General features: G+C 36.8%; 1 protein-coding gene across 1 annotated transcript in view; it reads right to left on the bottom strand.

Annotated features, from left to right (window-relative positions):
• PIK3C2A (phosphatidylinositol-4-phosphate 3-kinase catalytic subunit type 2 alpha) overlaps window positions 1–22,196 on the bottom strand; it is a 45,647-nt gene that overhangs the window by 14,003 nt on the left and 9,448 nt on the right. Inside the window, 12 exon segments of the mRNA XM_088533845.1 lie at window positions 2,267–2,434; window positions 3,233–3,355; window positions 3,437–3,647; window positions 3,734–3,776; window positions 5,579–5,722; window positions 7,565–7,628; window positions 7,732–7,811; window positions 8,505–8,616; window positions 9,314–9,434; window positions 12,560–12,717; window positions 14,170–14,276; window positions 19,060–20,234. Coding sequence (XP_088389971.1) covers window positions 2,267–2,434; window positions 3,233–3,355; window positions 3,437–3,647; window positions 3,734–3,776; window positions 5,579–5,722; window positions 7,565–7,628; window positions 7,732–7,811; window positions 8,505–8,616; window positions 9,314–9,434; window positions 12,560–12,717; window positions 14,170–14,276; window positions 19,060–20,169 — 2,441 coding nt within the window. The 5' untranslated portion in view covers window positions 20,170–20,234.

The raw sequence follows: 22,196 nt of genomic DNA, 5'->3' as shown, positions 1-22,196 counted from the left end.
ACATGCAGCTCCTTACTCTCAGTAATAAGGGCACATGCACGACTGTTTATTACAGACCTAACTACTGGCCTAGACTTTGCATATTTCTAGAATCTGCAATTTCAAAAATCAAATGATGCTAATATTTCAAGTTTGGTTTGAAATATTTCAAGTTTAGTTTCCAATAATGTGACATAACTGAAAATACTTTATAAATCATCTAACTGCTGTACTCATTAAGTGTGCAAGGCCCACCATAGACATATCTGCCAAAAACCAAAATACAGTCTCAGAAGACTGCCTGAAGGTCAAATCTTTATTGTGTTTTGAGAGATGGCTCAGGCCCTGTATTGTGGTTAATAAAACAATGAAGATTATGAAGTCATGCCACTGAAGCACAACTGAAAAGTTTGCTCTCCTTAATAATCCTCCAGTTTGAGTTACTTGTCACAGCCTTCTGTTTCCTCAACAAGAGCAACTGTTTTAAGTCCCTTCCCACCCCCATAAGCATTTTATCAGAAGGGCTTCCAGTCTGGCTTTAAATTCGTCCAAAGCACAAGAGTGACCTTTTAATCTTCCCACACTCTAGTTCACTAGTCTTCAGTTCCTGCTGGCTGTTGATGCTACTTGCAAGAGCAGTGGAATACTTGCCTATAACCTTTAACTATCTGGATTATAGTTAAAGTAGACAGCAGGTAAATTAGATACCAGCATCTCTACAACTGCCATGTATAAGTCACTCAGCAAATTCTAGCCCAACACATACTATTGCAGTGCTCTGCACTGATTGAAAATATAATTTTCTCCCCACACTTCTAACTGCTGAACAAACTTGTATGACGGACATATAAAAACAAAATTTGTAATTCACATAAAAATAAAAACTAATTTTAATCACACCCTGTGAAATGTAATTGTAGACAGAGGGCTGAAAAGTCATTTACAAACACGTTTTTGATTCTCAATCAGCAGAGGACCTAAAGCAGCTGCAAGCCACTGTAATACTGCTTTACAATGCAGGAAAGCCTATACTGCTAAGTACCCCCAAGTTGTTCCCCATGCAAAAGGGAAAATTGGATCAGTCCTTGCAGTTTTAGTTAGAGATAGGGTCTGGTGCAGATCATTCAAGTGTCAAGCAGTTTAAGTATGTCAAATAGGTCCTGCTAAAAGTGAACAGATCTCTATTACTTGTATTTGAAACTCTAAAAGAGCTTTAAAATTTAAACAGGGCCCTGAGGCCCAAGGGAGTCCATTTTCCAATTACTCCTGGTAAACTAAAGACATGTCTCCAGAAGAAAACCATCCAGGTGGTAGGAATGGAAATGAGGTAATGATAAGCCTTTCCACTATTCTAATATTCTGATAGAGAACAGCTATCAAGGGATTCAGCAGGAACACAATTAACTAGTAAATTTAAATCAAATAGGCACTAATACACAAGAGATTTATAGAAGCTACATGTTTCAAGTGACAGATTTGTACTATAAAGTGTAGCCTTAAGATATTTCATCTAAGGCACTGGGCAGATTTATTATCACATCACAATAAATATGATAAGTAGTAGTTCCTGGTAAGTTTAAATGCAACTATAATGGGAAGAAGAAATGGTGGATAAGGATTTTACAGCAATTTTCAGAGATCTGTCTGCAGAGCTATGTTATTAGATGTCTTCACCAATAACTTCAGGAAGCATATCATGTGATGGTAAACAAAGGCTAAACGCTGGATGGCTTCACAATTTGGACTCGAGCAGAAAATCCCTGCCAAACAGAGTCATATCTAGAATCAAATGACACAGTCAGGCAAAACCAACATAAGCAATACTAACTACCACCTCTCTAAGAAAGCCTAGGGGTCTTAGAGGACAGTAAAGCAGCATGTGCTCCCTGGAAGACCTCAAAGTCAGGAGAGCATATAATTAGGATAGCCCAAGCATAAATACAGAAGCCATTTATTCTGCATTGGGGTGATAATTTCTGCAGTATCATGCCCAATTTTGGTGTCACAGTTCAAGCATATACACTGAGGTTTTACAGAATAGCTACAAGAACAATTAGTATTCTGGCAGATAGTTTTTCAGACAGCTTTTTGGAAACCTCACAATTCAGCACAGTTCTATACCTAATTTAGCTCAAGACACGTTCTCTATAACAACATCATTTAAGAGTCTTAGCTTTGTTATGCCCCATTACATTCAGGGTCATTGAAACAGCTGCTCTAGTTATGGGTGTGGAATAAGTTTTATACAGTGAATCACCATAATTTGAATCATATTTTGGACACTTACCGTCTAAAATCAAAAAGAGGTAGAGAAACCTGACCCAAAATTTCTGGACCCCTTCTCTGTTTATTTGAGTCAGGAGAACTTCCACTACTTTGATTTAGGATTCCATACAACGTCAAACATAAGACTGATTCCAATGGCAGTTGTGAAATCTGGATAGGGAAAATTATTCTATAAAATAAAAGCATTAAAATGTCAGCCACGGAGGAAAAACAATTACTAACAAGTTATAAATTCATTGTTAATACAGTTTGTTGATGATTTTTGTTTTCAAAAAGGCAATCAACAATGCAGGACAAAGTTTAATTTTCATGCAATTATATTTCAGTTCACTATCTCCCACCACCAGTTCATAAATACTACTGGATTACAGTTTTGCACTGTAGTTAGATTTGGAACGGCCCCTTTTAATAGGTAAAGAATATTTTTCTATTAAATCACATTTCTTACAAAGAGCTGGAGAGTCCAGCACAACCAGTCTTCCCGCTCCACTCTCTACCATGGACTCGCTCAATTCCATGTTAGCTGCGTCCTCACCTCTCAGATTTAAATCATCACCTCTCAGCTGACAATCGATTCCCATCCTAACAAAACAAACTCTTAACAACAACTGAAAGCTGAGTTCCTGAAATGTCACAAATCCTGTACCCATGAAGAAACCAGCTGAGGAATATACACCACACCAAACAATTCAAGCTCAGGTTTTTGTTTACATTTTTGGTTTTATTTGTTAGCAAAGTACTCTTTTCATTTGGCTTTTTCTATAATGACTGTTTTACATACCAAAACTGTTCATTATTAATTTCTGTACAAGTCAGTTGCATTATCTCCCCATCTAAACAATCTGACCATCATATAAGAGCAGCTTTATTCATCCTTCTTTAGAGGTGCCAAGCTGCATTCATAAGGTAGTTCAGTAGGTGCTATATATGAATGTAATTTAGTGTTTTTTACGATTAAGACACTTACAGTTCATCCCATTTAATCAGGTAGAAGAAGCTTTTGTATGTGCCAACCTTCTTGGACTGAACAGGCTTGAACAGATCTCTTCCATTATGGGTCAGAGAACAAATCAAGTAATATTTTTCATAACTGAACAAGAAAAGAAAGAGAAGTAAACAACAAATAAATCTATAAAAGGATGAAATTTTTTACAGCTGATAAACTACTCACTTTGATACCCAAGCAGAAAATATTCCATGTGCGGCAAATATTGTGAACTGGAGATGTTCTGTGGAAGTCCACGCTTCCTTGGTGTCCCTACTATCTTTTGAAGAAACTACTGCAGAATTGCTGCTGCACAAATTCATGTGCAGTTGTAGAAGGTCCTCAACCGCTCTTGTTAACTGGTCTATGCTCAGTTTCAGAGGGTTTTGCAGTGAACCTAGATTGTAACATATTTTTAATATACATTTTCCTAAAGCAGACTCCTGAAAACAATTCTAAATAAGACTGAAGAACTTAACTCACCAGATGAGCTCTTGCTACTGTCCTCGCCACATTTTAAGGATGCCTGTGTAGTAAAGTTGGAACAAGTTTCAGAACGAAGAAACCCATATTCATCCACTGTTCTTAACAAGTGTCTGGTACAGATCAACTACGAAATATCTGAATTAGGTCCATATTTGGGCTTTTTGCACTCACAGTTCCTTAAGAGTTAACTGACAACATCTCAACTTCCCTTCTGTGTAGCAAATTTTTCCCAAGTTCAAAGGCTCATGGTTGTTAAGTCACAACTATTTTAGTATCTTTTAGAAACTGTTAAAAGACACAGCATATTGGAATATTGTTCACAGATACAAACTTATCTGAGACAAAACTCAAGCAGGGTTGTTAGGATTGAAAGCCCAATTACACAGCAAGTTGGATCTGAAAAGTTGTTTTGTTTATAGCATTTGTTAACACATTCTTTTGTAGTCAGGGTTATTTTCAGATTCCTGAATAAAAACATTAGTGGTTAAACAACTAAAGAAACCTTCTTCTAGCTCTATCTGCTACATTCACAGCATTACACAAAAACAGCTAAAAGTCAAAGTCAAAACATGATATAGTATTACAGAGATCTCTCGTCTCAACAAGGACATTGCTGCAGTCTAAAGACAAACTAATCATGGGAATTTACTCCCTTATAATAAGGAAGAATTTCAGGCCAAATTCTACTTCTGATAAAACCAACTTTAAATCAGAGGTTATGTTGGTGGATTTAAAAACAAATGTCCCCACTTTAATTGTGACGTACTGCAAGTACTTTGGATAGCAGACTGACAGCCACTGATACAGTACAATACTTGCAATGTATGTTATTTTCTATTTGATATTCTACTTCTTTCTTTAAATTTTTTGCTATTTCTTCCCACAATAGATAAACAATTTAAAAAAGTGTATATATTATAATTTAAGCCAATTTTCAATGATTTTTTTTTCTTTTTTTTTAAACTAGTAATGATGCACTTCTTCCAATTTCTTTGGGATAACTTTTTTGGAAGTATTTTTTACACTGTAATCCAATTATTGCTATACCTTTTCCATACCAAAAACAAACTCTGGAGAATTTTTTCATATACTGAATTTCACCAAGCTTTGGTAAGTATTTTCTGTATTCTCCTGCAAGAATTTTATTTGCCCTGTGCATCCTGCATGAGTTCAGCTTAGTACGGCAAACATACCACTAAACTGATGAATCTGAGAAAGATGGAAAAAGGACACATAAATTCCCACTTTACTCTGACTACAAGACAACAGAATTAGTATTGCAAAGCTATCTCATTTTTGTATTTGCACTTCTCCGTCAGTGACAATTTTTGATAAAGTGACTTGAGACTTCTGCTCAACTGAACTGCTCATTGTAAGTTCAATCAAAATTGGCACTATTTGAGATCATATGAAATATTTGAGATTTTTTGTTCATGTGCTCAGAAATCAAGCAATATAATGGTTAAGAGTTTTAAGATGCTATCATTTTATGTAAATATTACATAGAAAATACAAAATGCAAATTCCTCTTCTATGAGAGGCACTGATTTCAGAGGACATGAGCTGCCCATCACTCAGATTTAACACCATCTGCTGATATACAGATCTGTACACAGAACCAGAAACAGTATTTTTTCAAAGCTTTAAAAAGTGGTTACTTTGAACAGTAAAGGTTTCCAGAGCAAATGATAAATTGTATTAACAGCAAAAGGTGCTAGTAGTAGTTCATCTTCACTAAACTATTGCAGACACCCAGAACCATCAAAGATTCTGAAATAGTATAAAAAAATCCCCCCCCACGCGCCCAACCCTTAGAATGCAATTTGGAGCGTGAAGGTCTACCTCAGTGTTTTTAGTCCTCTGAAGATTAACCACCCTCCTTAGCTTCTTTACAGATTCTGTTATTGCAGGAGTCTCTACACCATCCAACGTAAAACAGATTTTTCTGACAGTCTTTATTATATGTTCTACTGCTTTATGTTGGTTCTAAAAAGAAAAGTGTGAAAGAATACATAAACCTGATCACAGCTGCAAAACTCAAGTCTGCTTTAAACGTATTTTTAGAATCAACTACTAAGAAAAAATTCATTGGAGATTTAAATCTCAAATACATCTAATTGTAGTGTAACCATTTGATTACATAAATACCTCAGTACCAAAAATTTCCTTATAGCTCAGTTATCAAGGTAGCAAACAAACAGTAGGGATTTTAGAATGGTTCCTCCTCCTTATCGCCCCTACTCTCCCCCCGCCAAAAAACCCCACTCACACAGTGGAAGGCTCCAGCTTTTTTCTACCTGTACCACCTAGCTCTAGGCAAAGACTTCTGAAGTTCACTTGAAGGAATCATTTGAAAATTTGTGGCAATCTTTTGCCTTCCATACCATTAATTTATAACTAAGTAAGAGGAGTTACTATAATACGTTTGTAGTTAGATCTTTCTACCCCACACCTTGCATAATCCAGGACTTGGCTACAAAGAAGCAGTTTGAATTTAAAAAAAAAGAAATGGCAATTGCCTCACAACAATTAACTTGCTCCTTGTAAGAAAATAACCATATAACCTGGAGGACTTCATTGTAAATATTTAAGCCCAAAGTCAAAAGCTAACACTCCCAAGATAACTCCCTGAGCATATCAAAAACAAAATTACCATGGTTATTTTGATAAGAATTATAGACATTCAAGACTATCTGAATAAAAAGACAACTTTTAAATGTCCATAAATGTAAAATTAAGAGCTATGGATAACTTATCTGCAGGTAAATTAAAACATTAGCAATCTTCAGCCACTGAATTTGCAAAGGAATTCACTCCAGGAAATCAAAACTTAAGTGGGTTAACTGCTGATACGTGAATCTAATCACCATCTAAAAGCTACACCTCCCATCTTTAAAAAAAAATGTGGAAAGATTAGAACATGACATTCAAGTGAGATACTCTTGCATTCCTCAGCTCAGCCAGTGAAATCTCATTAAACCAGCAAGCTGGAGCAGCTGTTAAGAGCGAGGCAACAAGGAAAGCACCACACAAGATAGCAGTAACATTTCACCCTTCTACAATAAGACTGTGTTCAAAAGCTACCCTTGAGAACACTGTGAATCACCATCAAGGGAGTTGAATGATCTTCACAATGATATCAAGGGAATATGTAAATACTGCTTTTAAAAGAAGCTACCTAAGGTTTTTTAAGTCACCAAGGTAAGTTACTACCAGGAGTTAACCTACTTTAAACATTCCTAAAAAGATTAGCTTAATTTATCTTCAGATAGTTTCTGCATCTGGAAAATTACTTCACATGAATCTTCACTGGCAAGCTTTTTTAAGCTACCTATGACACAGTGGAATATACACTACTGTTTTGACAACACAATATCACTTAATCTAACGCTGCAGAATAAGGTATTACACTTGTGTAAAACTTAAATGTTCAGACGTACTTCAGTAGTAATTCCCATTGCACACAACTACTGTTCCTTGCTTCTGCATAGATTGTGATTGTGCTAAGAATGCTATGATGATATACTGATAACAATGTTGATTCCAGCCTTTTCTCTTTTTTTATCAAAGTTAATCTTTTGTAGCAATTTTGAAGAAAAGGTTATTTGGCATTCCAGGATTTGGAAGGCACAGCTTTTCTATTATAGCTGAGACTATACTTGTTTGCTAGAAAAGAGAAAGAAATCTGCAAATCCATGATTCTAAATCTACCTTTGACAGTTTTCTCAGATCTAATTTTTCAAGAACTTCAGCTGGTCTTTGTTTCCTAACAAGACAGTTGGAAAGTCTCATGCTAATTTCAGTGCAGCAATAGCTCATTAAGCTTACCTCATTTCTAAGCACTATCTCAATTTGTTTATGATAGGCATCAAGAAGCTCTTCAACAGAAGACCTGCAACAAGCAATAATATTGAACAGAAGTGCAAGAGTGTAACATCACCATACTCAGAAGTTCAATAGAGAGCTTGATTATAAAAATAACCTCACAACATTACCTTATAACAACATCTCTGAAAGGCTTTTCTACTTTGTAGAGGTGTTTTGTTAGATGCACAGGTGTTCTATCATCTTCTTCCTATAATAAAACAGGAGATATTGGGTCTCATTCTATAATTTCAAATATTGTTTAAGAATTTTCATCACCTGTGGAGTATAAGGGAAAAGATAAATTGTGATCTCTTCAAAAGGTGGGGTGGGGAGAGAAGAAATAGGTAGCTAAGAGCCTATCAAACAGGAACATGTTGGGACAGAGGAAGAAAAGTGCAAGGATTGCGCATCTAATTCCACTCTCATAGTATCACGTATCTAAATTTCAAAACTGTTTTCATATTGTTTTTAACTGAAATGTGCTGTTTCTTTTTCAGGCCTAAAGATATGAGTAAAAGCTTGCATATTGTTTTCCAGCTACAGTAATTGATCTAAGAGTCAGTATTCACATTTAAAAAATCTTTCCTTGCCAAAGTTCACTATGTATTTCATTTCCTCTTAGTAGGATAGAACACAATTCACAGCAAATAAGTAGATTTTTTAACTATATAAGATTACAACTCTGATCATCAAATTTTCCCAAGTTCTTGAAGCTGGTCAAAGAAAACAGATCTCCTTAAATATTGTTCCAAAGCCAAGAAATCAGATGTTGACAAAAGTTCACACATTTTCCTGCAAGAATTATTTCCTACCTCTACCACTCTAACTAATACACCTGACTTTATATGAGTTGGTTTCAGAATAACAAAATCAAATTTACTGAAGTTCAGGAAGTACTTACTGTTCGTGCCAATTCTTTGCACACTGCACTATGGGTCAAGAGCTGCAGTTTAATTTCTGTATCCCATTTCCGGCAGTTCTGGATATATTCATGGCTTCCTACACAGTGCTTACTGTTGAATGAAAATGAAACAAAAACTATCATTATTCGCATTAAAAAAGCAGTGACTTCACAGATGAAATTCTAAAGCAGCTTGTTAGGCTCCAAATAATGAGGTGTTTAAATATACATATAAAATATATATAAACATATATATAAACATATATATATATATATATTATCCACAAGATATTTCTTGATCTGTTTTTGACTTCTGCAGAAGGCCCAATATACTATTGCAGATACCTATGTTTTTGCTGAAGCTCTTAACTATTACGGCTACTATGGAAAGTATTTTACCCTAGAAAATATTGTGTCATAGTTATGAAAAAATTAGATTATATCAAATGATTACAAAGTGCATCAATATATTTATCTAGTTGCTGGTGTTTGAAGAGCAGTCATAAGCTACACCATCCTCTCCATCTAAAGAAAGACTATAGAGAAATCTATATTTTAGAATACCATACAAACAAGTTCACCATACAAACAAGTGTAGATTAGAAGAAAATTCTAGGAAATTGTTGAGGACCAACATTGTCATATCCCAGAGCAACTTTAAAGAGATTAATTTTTACGCAAAAAAGCCTCTTCTACATTTTACAAAGATACTTCTGCTTTCAGGCATTTAATCATTAAAGACATATTTTCCAGTAACTGTGCCATGAAAAATCAAAAAGTTAAACATTAATGAAAAAGAATTTGCTTACTTCTGTAAAACTTCTTCTTGGCCACAGACTTTCAGGATATAGCTGCCAATGTCCACTTCATTCAAGTCATCATGCACCCAGCAAAGTGCCTGCATTATTATAAGCTCCACAGGGGAACTCACTGTTTAAAGAAATTACATCTAGTAGTTACGTGTGTGCGTACAGCAATCAAGATTAACTGTTTTTCACTCAAGTTGTTACTGTTCTTTATTGAGATTTATTAGACTGTTAGAGAAGATTCTTATGCTTCTATAAGTTCATAGGTTTCATCATTTGAACAAAGAAACATATCTTACAAACCTGCCTGTAGCTTCAGAAATCACTAAATCCCTTTTAAAATAGGATGCGTTATACCCCCTTAACCAAAAGTTTGAAAACACTGTTAATGTGCAATTTGTTTTAACTTTTATATATATATATATATACTAGAATAGAATCTTCTTTCATAGCATTAAGTCATATTCAGTAAGCACTTCAAACACTTAAAGGAGCCCAGAGCTATCTTTAGTTTAAAAACTCTATGCGAAGAGCTAAAGATTAAACTTTGCTACTTGTTCTGGTTTTTGAATTCTGGTTGATGAATTAGTCAACTGTACCAGAGGCAAGTCCTACTGAAAAGTCCCTCTCAATTATGTCTAGGGCAGCTTCTACATTGTAGTGCTTAGATTTTAGCAAGCATCAACACACACTTTCAAAACGCAGCTCATAACTACCAATACTTTCATATCAGGTTCCAAATGCTTTTTTGGAAGTGTTCTTCCCCTTCAATCCAGCAACCACAAGGTAAAAGAAATAATTCCAGTCAAGCCAAAAAATCCATTCTCCCACAGCACCAGCTGACACTGAGGAAGAATGCATAGATATGCTTTTATACATGCACAAAAGTTTAAAGTACACAATACTCCACTCCTTTCGCTACACCTCCTCACCTAGCTCTTGTTTTCCTGCCTTAAAAAGGTATTCTGGCAATGTCACTACAAGAATAATAATTCTATAAGAACATTACATGGAGGAATTGTATTTTTTCAGCAGTTCCTTCTAACATCTTTATTCCCCCTCATTGACCTCCCTAATTTTCATAAAGCTCTTTCTGTCTGTCTTTAAAAAAAAAGTAACTACTGCAGTGGATACACAAGGGAAACACAACTACACTTTTCAACAGGACAACGCAAATGCTTCACCTCTAATGCATGACTAATTGTAATAAGCACAGAAGTATTTGGTAGCATGTGAAAAATAAGCGTGAAGGAACTCAAGAACAGGGAGAGATAAGAAACACAAATCCAGGATTGCTTTATACATTAAACTGAATGACAAGCAGTTTTCTGAAAAAAAGCTGAGTAGAGTTCTTCTAAGAAAAATACCCAGCAGCAAAACTCACCTCTGTAACCCTACTTTCCTAGGGATTAAAAAAAAAAAAAAAAAAAGCATGTAAATCAGGCTACAGATTAAAATGATTTCAGCTGTATGCAGAAAAAATACAGCTGAAACCGAAAATAACTACAAAAGTTTAGAGCTCTCTACTCACTAGTGCGAGCAGAATAGGAACATTTAAAAAACATTAAATTGGGATTTTTCAACTGAGGTACTGCTTTCAATGTAGAATATGTTGGTTGATAGTGGGAAAAAAAATGCAGTAACAGTTTGTATGTTAGGCTATACGGGCTAAGGCCAGCCCACCCTGCAACAGCTGGTGGGGTAATGCAAAGATGGAGTTATAATTCTTTTTCTGATCTTATTAACAGTCACTAATTTCTTACCAACACATGAGAATGGCAGCAATAGTTTTGTACTTCCATGTAAATCTAATAAAAAACAGGAGGTATTAATGAAATAAGCTCTGACGCTACTCTGGTTCCCTTCTGGGTCTTTCCTAGACAGCAGTTGGCACCGAAGAGCTGTAGTTCCCTCTAAGCAGAAACGCACACCACGTTACAGTAGTTTTAGCATTAGGAGGCCAAGCTACGCAGCACAGTCAAACTAAGAACAGAAAGAATCAGTAGACAGTTACTGTGAATCCACCTAGCTAGCATGAGCTAAAGACACCCGTCTTTCACTAGCTACAGAAGTATTTTAACTGTACTTAGTTTCCACATCAGGAAAGGAAGCGAGGAGAAGGCACAGAGAGTAATAAGACTTTTGGAGACGGAATGCGTAACGCATTCCAAGGCTACTTGGAATTCATAGAACTTCTAAAAATAGAGCATTGAAGCTATAAAAATTCAGTTTACACTATTAAAACCTTTTGCAGGGAAGGATAAAGTCTGTAATTTTAGGAAAAGTCTAATCTTAGGGATAATCAGCAGAAAAACTCCTTAGCCTACAATAAAGAACCATCTCATTTCTTAAGAGTATTAGTCACAGCAGAATAACTATAAGGTCTGGCAAGCTAGAGAATGAACACTTCTGTGCATTGAGAACTTGTTTTCTGACACAGCAGCTAGCTTAAGCCAACAAAAAAGCAACTTGACATCTCTGGAGTACATTCAATCCTCAAAGGTCTACACTGCTACAGGTAGAAAACCAGACACTGGTAAGAAATGCTGTGGCAAAGATACGCTACTAGGTGACATGGTCTGGAAAAGAGAACCCCCTGCAAAACATTAGTAGGTTCTAGTGGGGTAAAGGCTAAAGAGTTGAGTTTTGAAGTACTTTAATGTGCAATTGCTGTGCAATCTTGGCTGCTGAGAAAATACGAATTTGTTCAAAAGAACACTGCAAATTGACACTCACATTCACCTACAAACCACTCCGCTTACTTGAAGCATGGTGAGCTACAAATTTTTTAGTGTTCACAAGCACACGTTCAAGTAGTGCCATAGCTAAAATAGCTTCAATTTTTATTATCATTTCCTGACACCTATTTGTCTGAATTTTCAGACGGCCTGAAACAGCTTTATTTCAACACTCAGACACGTCTTTGATAAAAAATAAATGATATAAAATAACTAAGAGTCCTAGAGGGGAAAAATTACCCTTAATCAGTCTAACTCTCAGAAAGTCATTTTTCACTTTCTTTTAAACTGATTTACCTTACTTTCACAGCCTCTAAACATTTCCTGATGGAGGCACTGACACAGAATTTGTTCCCAGTTACACTTTTCAGATTCCTTGCCAGTTGCCCACACACCCACAACGCAGGGGTTGCAAAACCTGAATGTCATTGGTCTAGGATGAATACACAGTCTCAGCCCACAGCTTGTTAAATGTTTAAAGCAAGCTCCAATTTAAAAAGCAGAAACATACCATCACATGTAAAAGTTACTGGCTGCTGGAATCCTTTGATTTCTATAGAAATCTTGATACTGGCACTCTCTCCACTTATATTTCTTTGCAGCATGATTGGACTCAGCACAAAACCTGGATTTGTTTGTAGATTATCATAAGGAAACTTGGTCCTCAAACTGTAAGTAGAAAATGTTTATGAAACACTGCAATAGATAAATGTATGAATAACGGTAAAGAACATGATAATAACTACAAGTCAGAGAACAGAAAAGAATGTTCTTTATCTAAACTGTATTTACAACAACACTTGAATTTTCTACTTTCAGACCATCGTCTGCAATAATTATATGAACATCTGTTACAGCAGGAAAAACAAAAGTAATCTTACAATAAAAAGAGAAAACTGTAGGATTTGCATACAGCTTAAAATATTCATCAGGTCAAAGCTCAGCTTCTGCAGAAGCTAAGCTCTAAAGTAGTTTCAAAAAAAAAAAAAGGCACTATTCCATAACATTTGTTTAAAACTGATGCATAATTTATTTCAAAGACCACAGAACTCTTTATATGTTTGAATTTTTCAAAGTCCAATATAAACTTCAAGTAACTATCTTTCAAATAGTACCATAAGTTGTGAAAATTAAGAAGGATAAGTTAAGAGGAAGGCTTTTCTTCAGGACACAAGCACCAAAACACAGTTACCTGCTAATCAACAGACAGTATTGACAGCTATACTGCTATTTAACACAGATAAAATAATCCCAAATTTCTGCCAACATTAGAACAATATTACAGGAGATTAAGAACCAAACTCATCTACAATGATCGATCACTTATCTCCAGCATTTTGGTTACTGACCATAGCAAAAATAAAAAATGTTATCTCTAGCTGGGCTTGTCCAGTCAGGGCAGCACAGCTGCCCAGGATAGAATCTTGAAATAACAATAATTTGATTTCACTAGAAACAGTTACAAAAAGCCTTTGAGAGCTTGGTCTCAATGAGATTCAACAATAAGTTTCATGGGTTTATATTGTATAAGATTCTACTCACTTTTTATGGAGTTTTCTTTTCACTTCAGAAACATCCCTGCTTTTTGAACTTGGCTGTTGTTAACTAACTTTTAAAACATCTTTATTTCCTCAATTACTTATTGGACCTTTATCTCCTATTCTATTTTTAAAATGGCTAATCCCAATATTTTCAACATAGAAATTCACATTTAAATTACAGTAGCACCTGATAAGATGAATCAATGGGTGTCAGATAAGGTAAGAAAGAGTAAAACATTGATCCTAAGGGGGAGGGTGATGACTATGTTACTAGTTTGCCTGCTCCTTGAAGGAGGCATAAAAATAATCTCTGAAATTGTAAGTGAAATCTTAATAGCTTAACAATTTTGTTGTACCTTTGGAGAAGACGACAAGACCAGGGAAAACTAGGAAATGTTCTGACAAATGGAAAAGGTATACTTGCCCAAGCCTGCCTATTCGGGAAAAGTAAGCTTAAAACAGGACCTGTTGCCTTTCTGAAAAATTTCAAATCTGATTTTATCTTCCCAACACAGAAACAAAGACTCATTGAGCCATTCCATTACCTCTGAAAGCTATTTTGCATTCAGTAATATCTTACTTTGTAACCGCTTGCAAAAAAGCTGACAGCTCTTGGTTCTGCCCTTCAATTTCTTGGCGAAGTGCGTGGTCTGTCAGTGTGCCAGTGGTCCCATTGTCTTTCTGCAGCTCAAAGATTAAAAAAAAAAAAAAAAAAAAAAAGTATTTGAATAGTTACAAACACACTTCTAGAGCCTGTAAAACCACAAGTAATGGAGAGACTTGCAGAAGCCTGGTGTTTATCATTAGTTTTATGTACATTCCATAAACCATGTCTACATCATTGCCACCTTGAAAAGCAAAGACTCACTGAACTGCAGACTGCTTCCTAAAAGGTGATTAAGTTGCAAGCACAACATTCATTGAATTCTACTGAACCAGAAGACAACAGCTGACAAGTGATTTTTTCCTCAACTTCTGCCAAAACTTCACTATGGAGTTACAGACAGAGCTACACATCAGCTCTGCCGATGTGCCTCAGCCTTTTGCTGTAAAGCAGGGGTGAAAAAAAAAAAAACGTACACTGGAAGGAAGCAGCATTTAGAACATGAAGTTTAGAATTAGTCCTGTAGAATTAATTTAGAATTGGTCAAGGAGAGCAGACCAGAAAATGGGAATTAGCTATGCAACGAGTGCAAGAGTGAGGAAGTAATGAGTGCAAGAAGCTGCAAAGCCAAAGAAAGCCTGAAGGAGATTCAGGAGTAGGCCTGATACCCTAAGTTTAAAGGTTTCCTCCCATTCTGGTGTGTTGTTTCACATAAAAATATTTCTGGCGCAGTGTGAGGCCAGCTGACATGCCAGTAGCAGTGTCGTGCTACTGTCTATAGGCCACGCATGCCTTAAAAGCAAGCACTTAAAACAGAGAAATCGCACACAGGGAAACAGGAAGCAAACTTAGCAAGTGAAAGGCAAACACCCTCAATAAAGGCTCAGCTGAGCGCATGACAAAAAGAAGAAGAAAAAAAAAAAAAAAAAAGGAATAATTGCAAATCAAGAAGTTATACAAGTGTTAAATTTTTCCCGTTAGGAGCAAGCATTGTTCTGTGAGAAGCTAGGCAATAGAACAAAAAGCTATCAAAGCACTTTACAACTCTCACCAGAGAGTAAGAAAGCTCCACAATGGGATTGTTCAGAGCAAAGCTACACTAATGATGCAAGGCGGCCACTTCTATGTCACAGCAGGATGTCGTCCAGTTATTTAGGACAAAAGCTACACGGTGGCCTGCTGGCACTTCAGAGATTTGTAAGGAAATAAAAGGCAGTTGTCCTCAGGCAAATTTATCCAGAAGTAAGGAGAGAAATAAATGCTATTACAGACACATATTGCTAGAAATTAAGTGCTAATGTGAAATTACCTACTTGCTTATTTAGTTGAATTTGAACACTCTTGCACAGTGCTCAAATTTGATCTCTTTTTGGGAGATAATTTCAGGAATGCAAGTTTTGGTAAACTAAGAAAACTAAGGTCACTGGACTAAGATGCTCTTAAGCAACAAGTTAGATTTGAATTTCTTTAGCTTTCAGATGGGCAAACCAAGGCACAAAACCTATCAGCCACACAGGAAATAACTTGTAAGGCAGGACTTGAACTTCAGGCCAAACTAGATAAAGAACTGTCTGAGAAAAAGGCCTTTATCAGTAGCTGCTGCAAAAATAGAAGTGTTCTACAAATACAATTAACCTTATCAACCAGGAAAAGGTCAGTGAATTCAGATCCCACAAGCATATAAAGCCAAAAGACTCTTCAGCTCTGAAGAGAAAAGGGAGAGAAGACAGCTTCTAAAATAGGACAAAAATGGCCATTTTGCCTCTGCTTTCCCAAAGGAATAAACACAAAAGCAGCTTAAAAGGAATAATGAATGCATACATGTTTCATCAAATATGAAACAAAAGTCATAGCCATCTGTTGACTCAAGAAATAAAATATCATATGACAGAATCAAAATACATGACTGGAAATTTGTAAGTGTAATTCTTTGTTTATAAAAAGGCAGGCTAATAATGAGGTGACTCAGGGAAAAGCGGTCCAGGCTAGTTAGGACAGACTACAGAGTACATCCTGTGGGACATACTTACCTGCAGCTAACTGAGGTAAAACACAAAGACTTGCCAAAGGTAGAGGGTAAATAACACTGTCATAAGTAAGCAATTATTAAACTAAAAAACAACGCAGCAGCACAGGATGGACAACAATTAAAGCAAAAAGAGCAGGTTATCTTTAAAGGGCATATTTGTCTCATCTTTAGAGTCCTCATACTGGGCTCATCTTTGGATCAATTTATGGTTTCTTTCTATGACTGAGCACAAGAAAGAGAAACAGCTTGAAGATATTTTGCAATTTTGTATTATCACCATCTAACTTATTACTTCAGTTTTAGTATGTAAGATTAAGCAGGAGCTATTTTGCTACAAACTAGAGAAATGCAGGTGGAAAGAAAATCTAGAACATGCAATCAAGGACTCATTGAAAGATTCTGTTATAAAGAAAGAGTTTGTTTGAAACAGATGGTGGCTGAAAAAAGATCCAGTTATACCACCCGACTACAGGATGAGTACATAGTAAGGTGACGCCAACATGAATAAAACAAAAATGTGTCGAGCAGAATATTGCTACCACATGAGGGTTTATTTCACTAAGGCACATGGCACACTGCTCTTATACAGAGATGAAAAATTCTCTTACATCACCTTCAAAAAGCATCCCATGTGAAGGGAGTGTGTACTGAGCTCTCGTAAGGGGAGATGAGTTTGCAACGAAGGCTGACAAAGTCAGCATGCCTCCAGTGTGCACAGCATGATGGAACAGCAGGTATTTAAAATAAAGTACCATTCTGGAAAGAAGAACTTTTGCTTAGAATTGGTTACAAATATATTACTGCTGAAAAGCAGATGACTAATTCTGAAGACAGCCAAGAGCCTGAGTCTGGAAGAAAGAGTCAGGTCTCTGGAACAGGAGAAAAAAACTGCTAAGGCAGAGTTTCAGTATTTCATGAACTGGAAAAGGTGTGACCTACAAAGAGCACTAGACCTAACAAATAGGAAGGACCCTTTAAAAATGCTGCACTCTTGAAAGAGGCCAGGAATTTTTTAGCAAACATTACACTCAGTGACTATTAGACAAATACTAATTTCTCTGATCAACATATCAGAAGCACAATCCAGCTACTCCAGCTGATGGTTACTTTATAACAATGCAGGAAGACCAACATGATCATCACTAGAAAAATGACACAAAGTGAAGAAGAAAACTGCAAAAGACCCCAAGTTTACCCCCACCTGTAATGAGAACAAGATAGCTGTGCTTACATATCTAAGCTTAACTGAAGGGGGGGCACCTTGAAGCTATACACAAAACCTTCATCACATCATTTATAAATCAGGTCCCTTAAAAACAAAGGTAAAGGCATTTAGAGCTTAAGATTTTTTTTTCTTTTCTGTTTTTCTTTTTTTTTTTGTCCTTCACTCCACTAGCCATCTACTAGACTTTTGCCAGAATACTGACAACTAGGCTAGAACAACAGGAAATACTCCAAATGAACAGTCAGAAATTTCACTTCAGTGGAAATTTAAAGAGCCCGTTAAAATAAAGCCTAGTAAATCTTCCTTTTATCCAGAAAAAAAAATCTGGCGCCGGGTGGGGAAAAGGATTGAGGAACAATTTTCAAAACGCCCTTGATGATAATAGTTGGCTTTATAGCTTGTATCTAACCTGCTAAAAACACTTAGCAAAACAATACACAGAACATTCAAAACGGCTTCAATTCCAGATCTCTAAAGCAAACAAATCTTTCATTCTTCCCCTACCAAGGCCACAGCTTCTGCAGAAGTGAATTTTCCTGCCATGACTTCTCCTTCAGTCTGTATAGTCTGCCTACATAAAACACACACACACAAAAAACAAAACAAACAAAAAAAAAACAAAAAACCACACCACACAATCCACAAGAATTGATTCACTTTCTAGTGAAGTGGCAAATGCAACTTCTATAAAGTTATTTCTTGTTTTATCAAAGATTTATCAGAAGATGACTTTTTAGTAAAGAAAGGAAAAAGAAAGAATTTACGATCATTTACTGAACTCTTACTGGAGGAGTATGTCATAACTAAAAATTCTTTTGGCAATTTTGTATTGAAATTTTTATGAAAGTGATCCTGATGTCAGAGCAGAGATCACCCTTTTGCTCTTCCCTCTGCCTCAGATAGGTTAACTCCCCACCAAGATGATGTCTTCCCTCTTCCACGACAGAAGCACAGCATTTCTGAATCAGCAGCATCCCTCAACACCACCATCGAGGATGTATATTCCGAAGTTTTACAGCTACAACCTCTCCAGTATTTGCAGAGAAAAAAAGTCTATGCCTACAGGAAAACACAGTAAGTCCTGTGAAAACCTGCAAGTGAAAGCAGCAAAGATAAGTCTTGTCTATAGCTTTCTTTTTTAACTCAAAAAAAAGAAAAAAAAGAGAGAAATTTCAAAAGCACTGTGAAAAAACTCACTTTCCAGACCTGCGATAAAGGCTGCTTCAAATGCATCTTTTCTTTGATGTCTACTTCACTATCTTTTGGGTTTTTTTTTTTTTTTTTTTTTTTTTGGTAGCATCTTAAATATTTATCTACATGATTTAAACACTTCCTCAACCTAGATATTGCACCCTCCTCTTTTTTTTTTTAGGGTGTTGGATAATGGCAATTTCCTCTAAAAATTAGGAAGAGTGGGTAGGCATATTGTGTACTTTGGTATTTACTTCAGTAGTAGTGCTCAGTTTTCTGAATATCACTAAAATACACATATACAAGTAACAACCACACTATTTGGATATTATCCAAGCCAAGCAACAATCAGCAAACAAATTTGTTCATAAAGCATCTTTAAATACTGCTACATCGTTATTTAGAAAACTGATTTACACACCTCTGTTGTTTGGCCCTGGAACTTTGCAAGCTGAGTTGTTCGAATGTTCAAGGACTGGCTTCTCGTAACTGTTGCTCCAGAAGATTTCCCATTAACCTTTCTTTCCATATGACAAGTTACTAACAACTTTTCTTCTAACAGCACAGCGTCCCATGGATCCTCTGCAGTCATGCTGGAAGTCACATCACCATCATCTTCTGCCTTGTACAAAGTTTCCACACTATCCATTTTTGGTTTACTTAAAGGATCCAAATCCAGCCAGTCAAATTTACTAATGTCTCTGCAGCTTTCTGAGGCTGGTAGATTAGAAACTGCAGACTTAAGAGCAGTCATCTCCAAGTCAGTGCTTGACTTCCCATTCTTCAGAAATTGTGAGGTGCTTGCAATTTTGTCAAATACTTTTGCCATTTCTGGTGTAATTACTGGAGGATATATGGGAACATTTCCTTGTGGATGGAAAGGTATAGTAGCTGCCAATGGATATGAAATGTATTGCGACTGTCTTGGAAGACCAAAATAAATAGGTTCTGTAGAGTGATAGGAGGACACACTTGGATGGAATCCATTCTGAAATACACCAGTCTGTTTTGTAAAAGAAGCTGGGGGATAAATAGGAGGTAAAGTGCAAGTCGCAGGTGCTGGTATCCCAGGTGCCCACTGCCCTCTCCGACCAGCAGGCCCAAGATAAAACTGTGAAGAAACAGGTGGGTTCAAAACGGGAGTTACTGGTAATGTAGGTCCTTTACTAGATTCAAAACTATCATCCAGCAGCAGTTTCTCTAGTTCAGCATGAGTAAGTTTCTCTATGTCAATACTACTTAGTTTATCTTCCATTCTCTTAGCATCAGACTCTGGAAACACCATAAGATCGTGGTCCTGCTTGTTATGAGTCTGCACTTTTTGTCTGGTGCTGCTTGAAGAATGAAGAGTTTGCTTATTTCCAGCTGCACCTCTTTCTTTCTGCATTTTAGCTAACGCCTCAGCTTCCATCTGCAACGCCTCCTCTTTGTCCACATCTTTGGACCTCGCAGCTGCCAAAGAAGGCGACGAACGCTGTTTAAATCCATTGCTACTGGATATCTGGGCCATACTGCAAGAGCAGGTGTCCATTTAAAGAACCAACACTGCCGTTGTACTGGTTGTCCACCGTTGCCTTTGTAATAGATTCAGCAGGTCTGAAAAGGAAACGAAGCATTAGAAACTTGCAATAAGACAAATCATAGGAACTACTGAGCCACGCACCAATAAGTGACAGGGTTGCACATATGTCCTTAGGAATCTGGGGTATGAAGCTTTAAAAAGACTGAATGGTTGGCCAAACTTAAGAGAAACTTCACAACTAAGTTAAGCAGAATCTTTGCATTGTACATGCAAAATACATCAATAACCTAGGCAGAATTGCTGATTAAGTAATTCCTTTAAAAGACCCTTAAAGGAAGTACCATTCACTATTACACAAGCCAAAGTCACTTTTTGTTACCGTTACCACCAATGAAGCGACAGCTTACACTGATCCAATTCCAATCTCACGCTTAGCATTACTAGCCAATATCTATGTCTCTTTACTAATACAGTCTTACAACAGATTACCACAAGAACTTCTGGGCTGTATGTTATTTTTCAATACTCTTTCTACTTCGTTCTACAGCTGTTAAACACAGACAGGTTAGAGCTGATTCTAGGAGATAAAGAGTTTTCCAGCAAAAGCTAGTAAGCAGATCAAATAGCAAGATAAAATTCACAAATAATGAGTTTCTGCTAAGAGAGTTAAATAAACAACAATCCTCACTAAAGCAAGGTTTCACTGAACAGGACTTGCTCTTAGAGCTAAATCACCAGGGGTTTTTGGTGGTTATTAGAATTTAACCATCCTGGCAGATAATGATTTTCAAAACAGATGAAGCCTATGGAAAAAAAGCAGGCCCTGTATCTATTTCCTTGCACTGTATTAAGCTGCAGAGTTGGGCAGTCATTAAAGCTACTGTCCTGACCGATCTGCTACAAAGAAGTCCTGACCTATCCACTGCCCATTTCATAGAATCATAGAATCATCATAGAATCATAGAATGCTCAAGGTTGGAAGGGGCCTCTAGAGGTCATCTAGTCCAACCACCCTGCACACGCAGGGTCACCTAGAGCATGTGGCACAAGGCTGCATCCAAGCGGGTTTTGAAGATCTCCAGAGGAGACTCCACAACCTCTCTGGGCAGCCTGTTCCAGTGCTCTGGCACCCTCACTGTTAAAAAATATTTCCTTAAGTTCCCGTGGAACTTTTGGTGCTTCAGTTTGTGGCCATTACCTCTAGTTCTGTCGGTGGCCACCAGAGTGTTGAAACAGCTCAGGGAACTGATGCCAAAGACTTTCTTGCTGGGTTACTTTCTAAGACAGGTCTGTTCTCTGATCTGATTTGCTGTAGAGCTGCAGGGCACCGGAGCCAGCACAAGAGGCCCGTCAGGCTGGTGGGAAGCGACAGCACCATAGCCTTCATCAGGTATCCTTTGCACAGCGAGCACAGATTCTGCTCTGTAAGAGGAGTGACACGTACGGAACAGAGATGCATGTGTCTCATAGCCTCTCACAACTGCTCTGTTCCCTGGGGGTATCTTGCGTTCATGTCCTGACCACCAAACTGAACGTAATTGTTAGATCTGAGGTATTAAACCAAATGAAAATGATATTCCCCATGTACTTCCTTAGTTTTAAATTAAGAAACATTTTGAAGCAGCATTTCAGGACAACTCATTTCAACACAATAGGCATGTAAAACTATGTTCAGCATTTTTAAGTTTACTTTCCCATTTATAATTCTTTCACGAAGCTTGGCTTCCAGACCCTCTCATTTTTGTAGGGACAAAACCCAGAGAAGTCTCTTTTTCTTTCTTTTTTTTTTTTTTTAAACAGAGTTTTCTAAGTTTGCAAACAATTTCATAAGTCCCCAGTCTGTTTTCTTGCTTCTGGCAATTTCCATGTAAGAGCACATTTAGGCCTAGCTCTCCTACTGCTGAAGTCAGAAGTGCTGGGCAGAACACTGCAGACAAGTTTATTTCATAACTTGTCTCCATAAGCACATACCTGTTATTTTATTTAGGTTTGTACCAGACAAGGTTGCCTTTTTTTTTTTTTTAAGGAATTAGTTT

This window comes from Tinamus guttatus, unplaced genomic scaffold, assembly GCF_059628265.1.
Source record: "Tinamus guttatus ecotype Peru unplaced genomic scaffold, ASM5962826v1 Tinamus_guttatus_pri_ptg000524l, whole genome shotgun sequence".
NCBI lineage: Eukaryota > Metazoa > Chordata > Aves > Tinamiformes > Tinamidae > Tinamus > Tinamus guttatus.
This window is presented reverse-complemented; position numbering and strand designations above follow the sequence as displayed.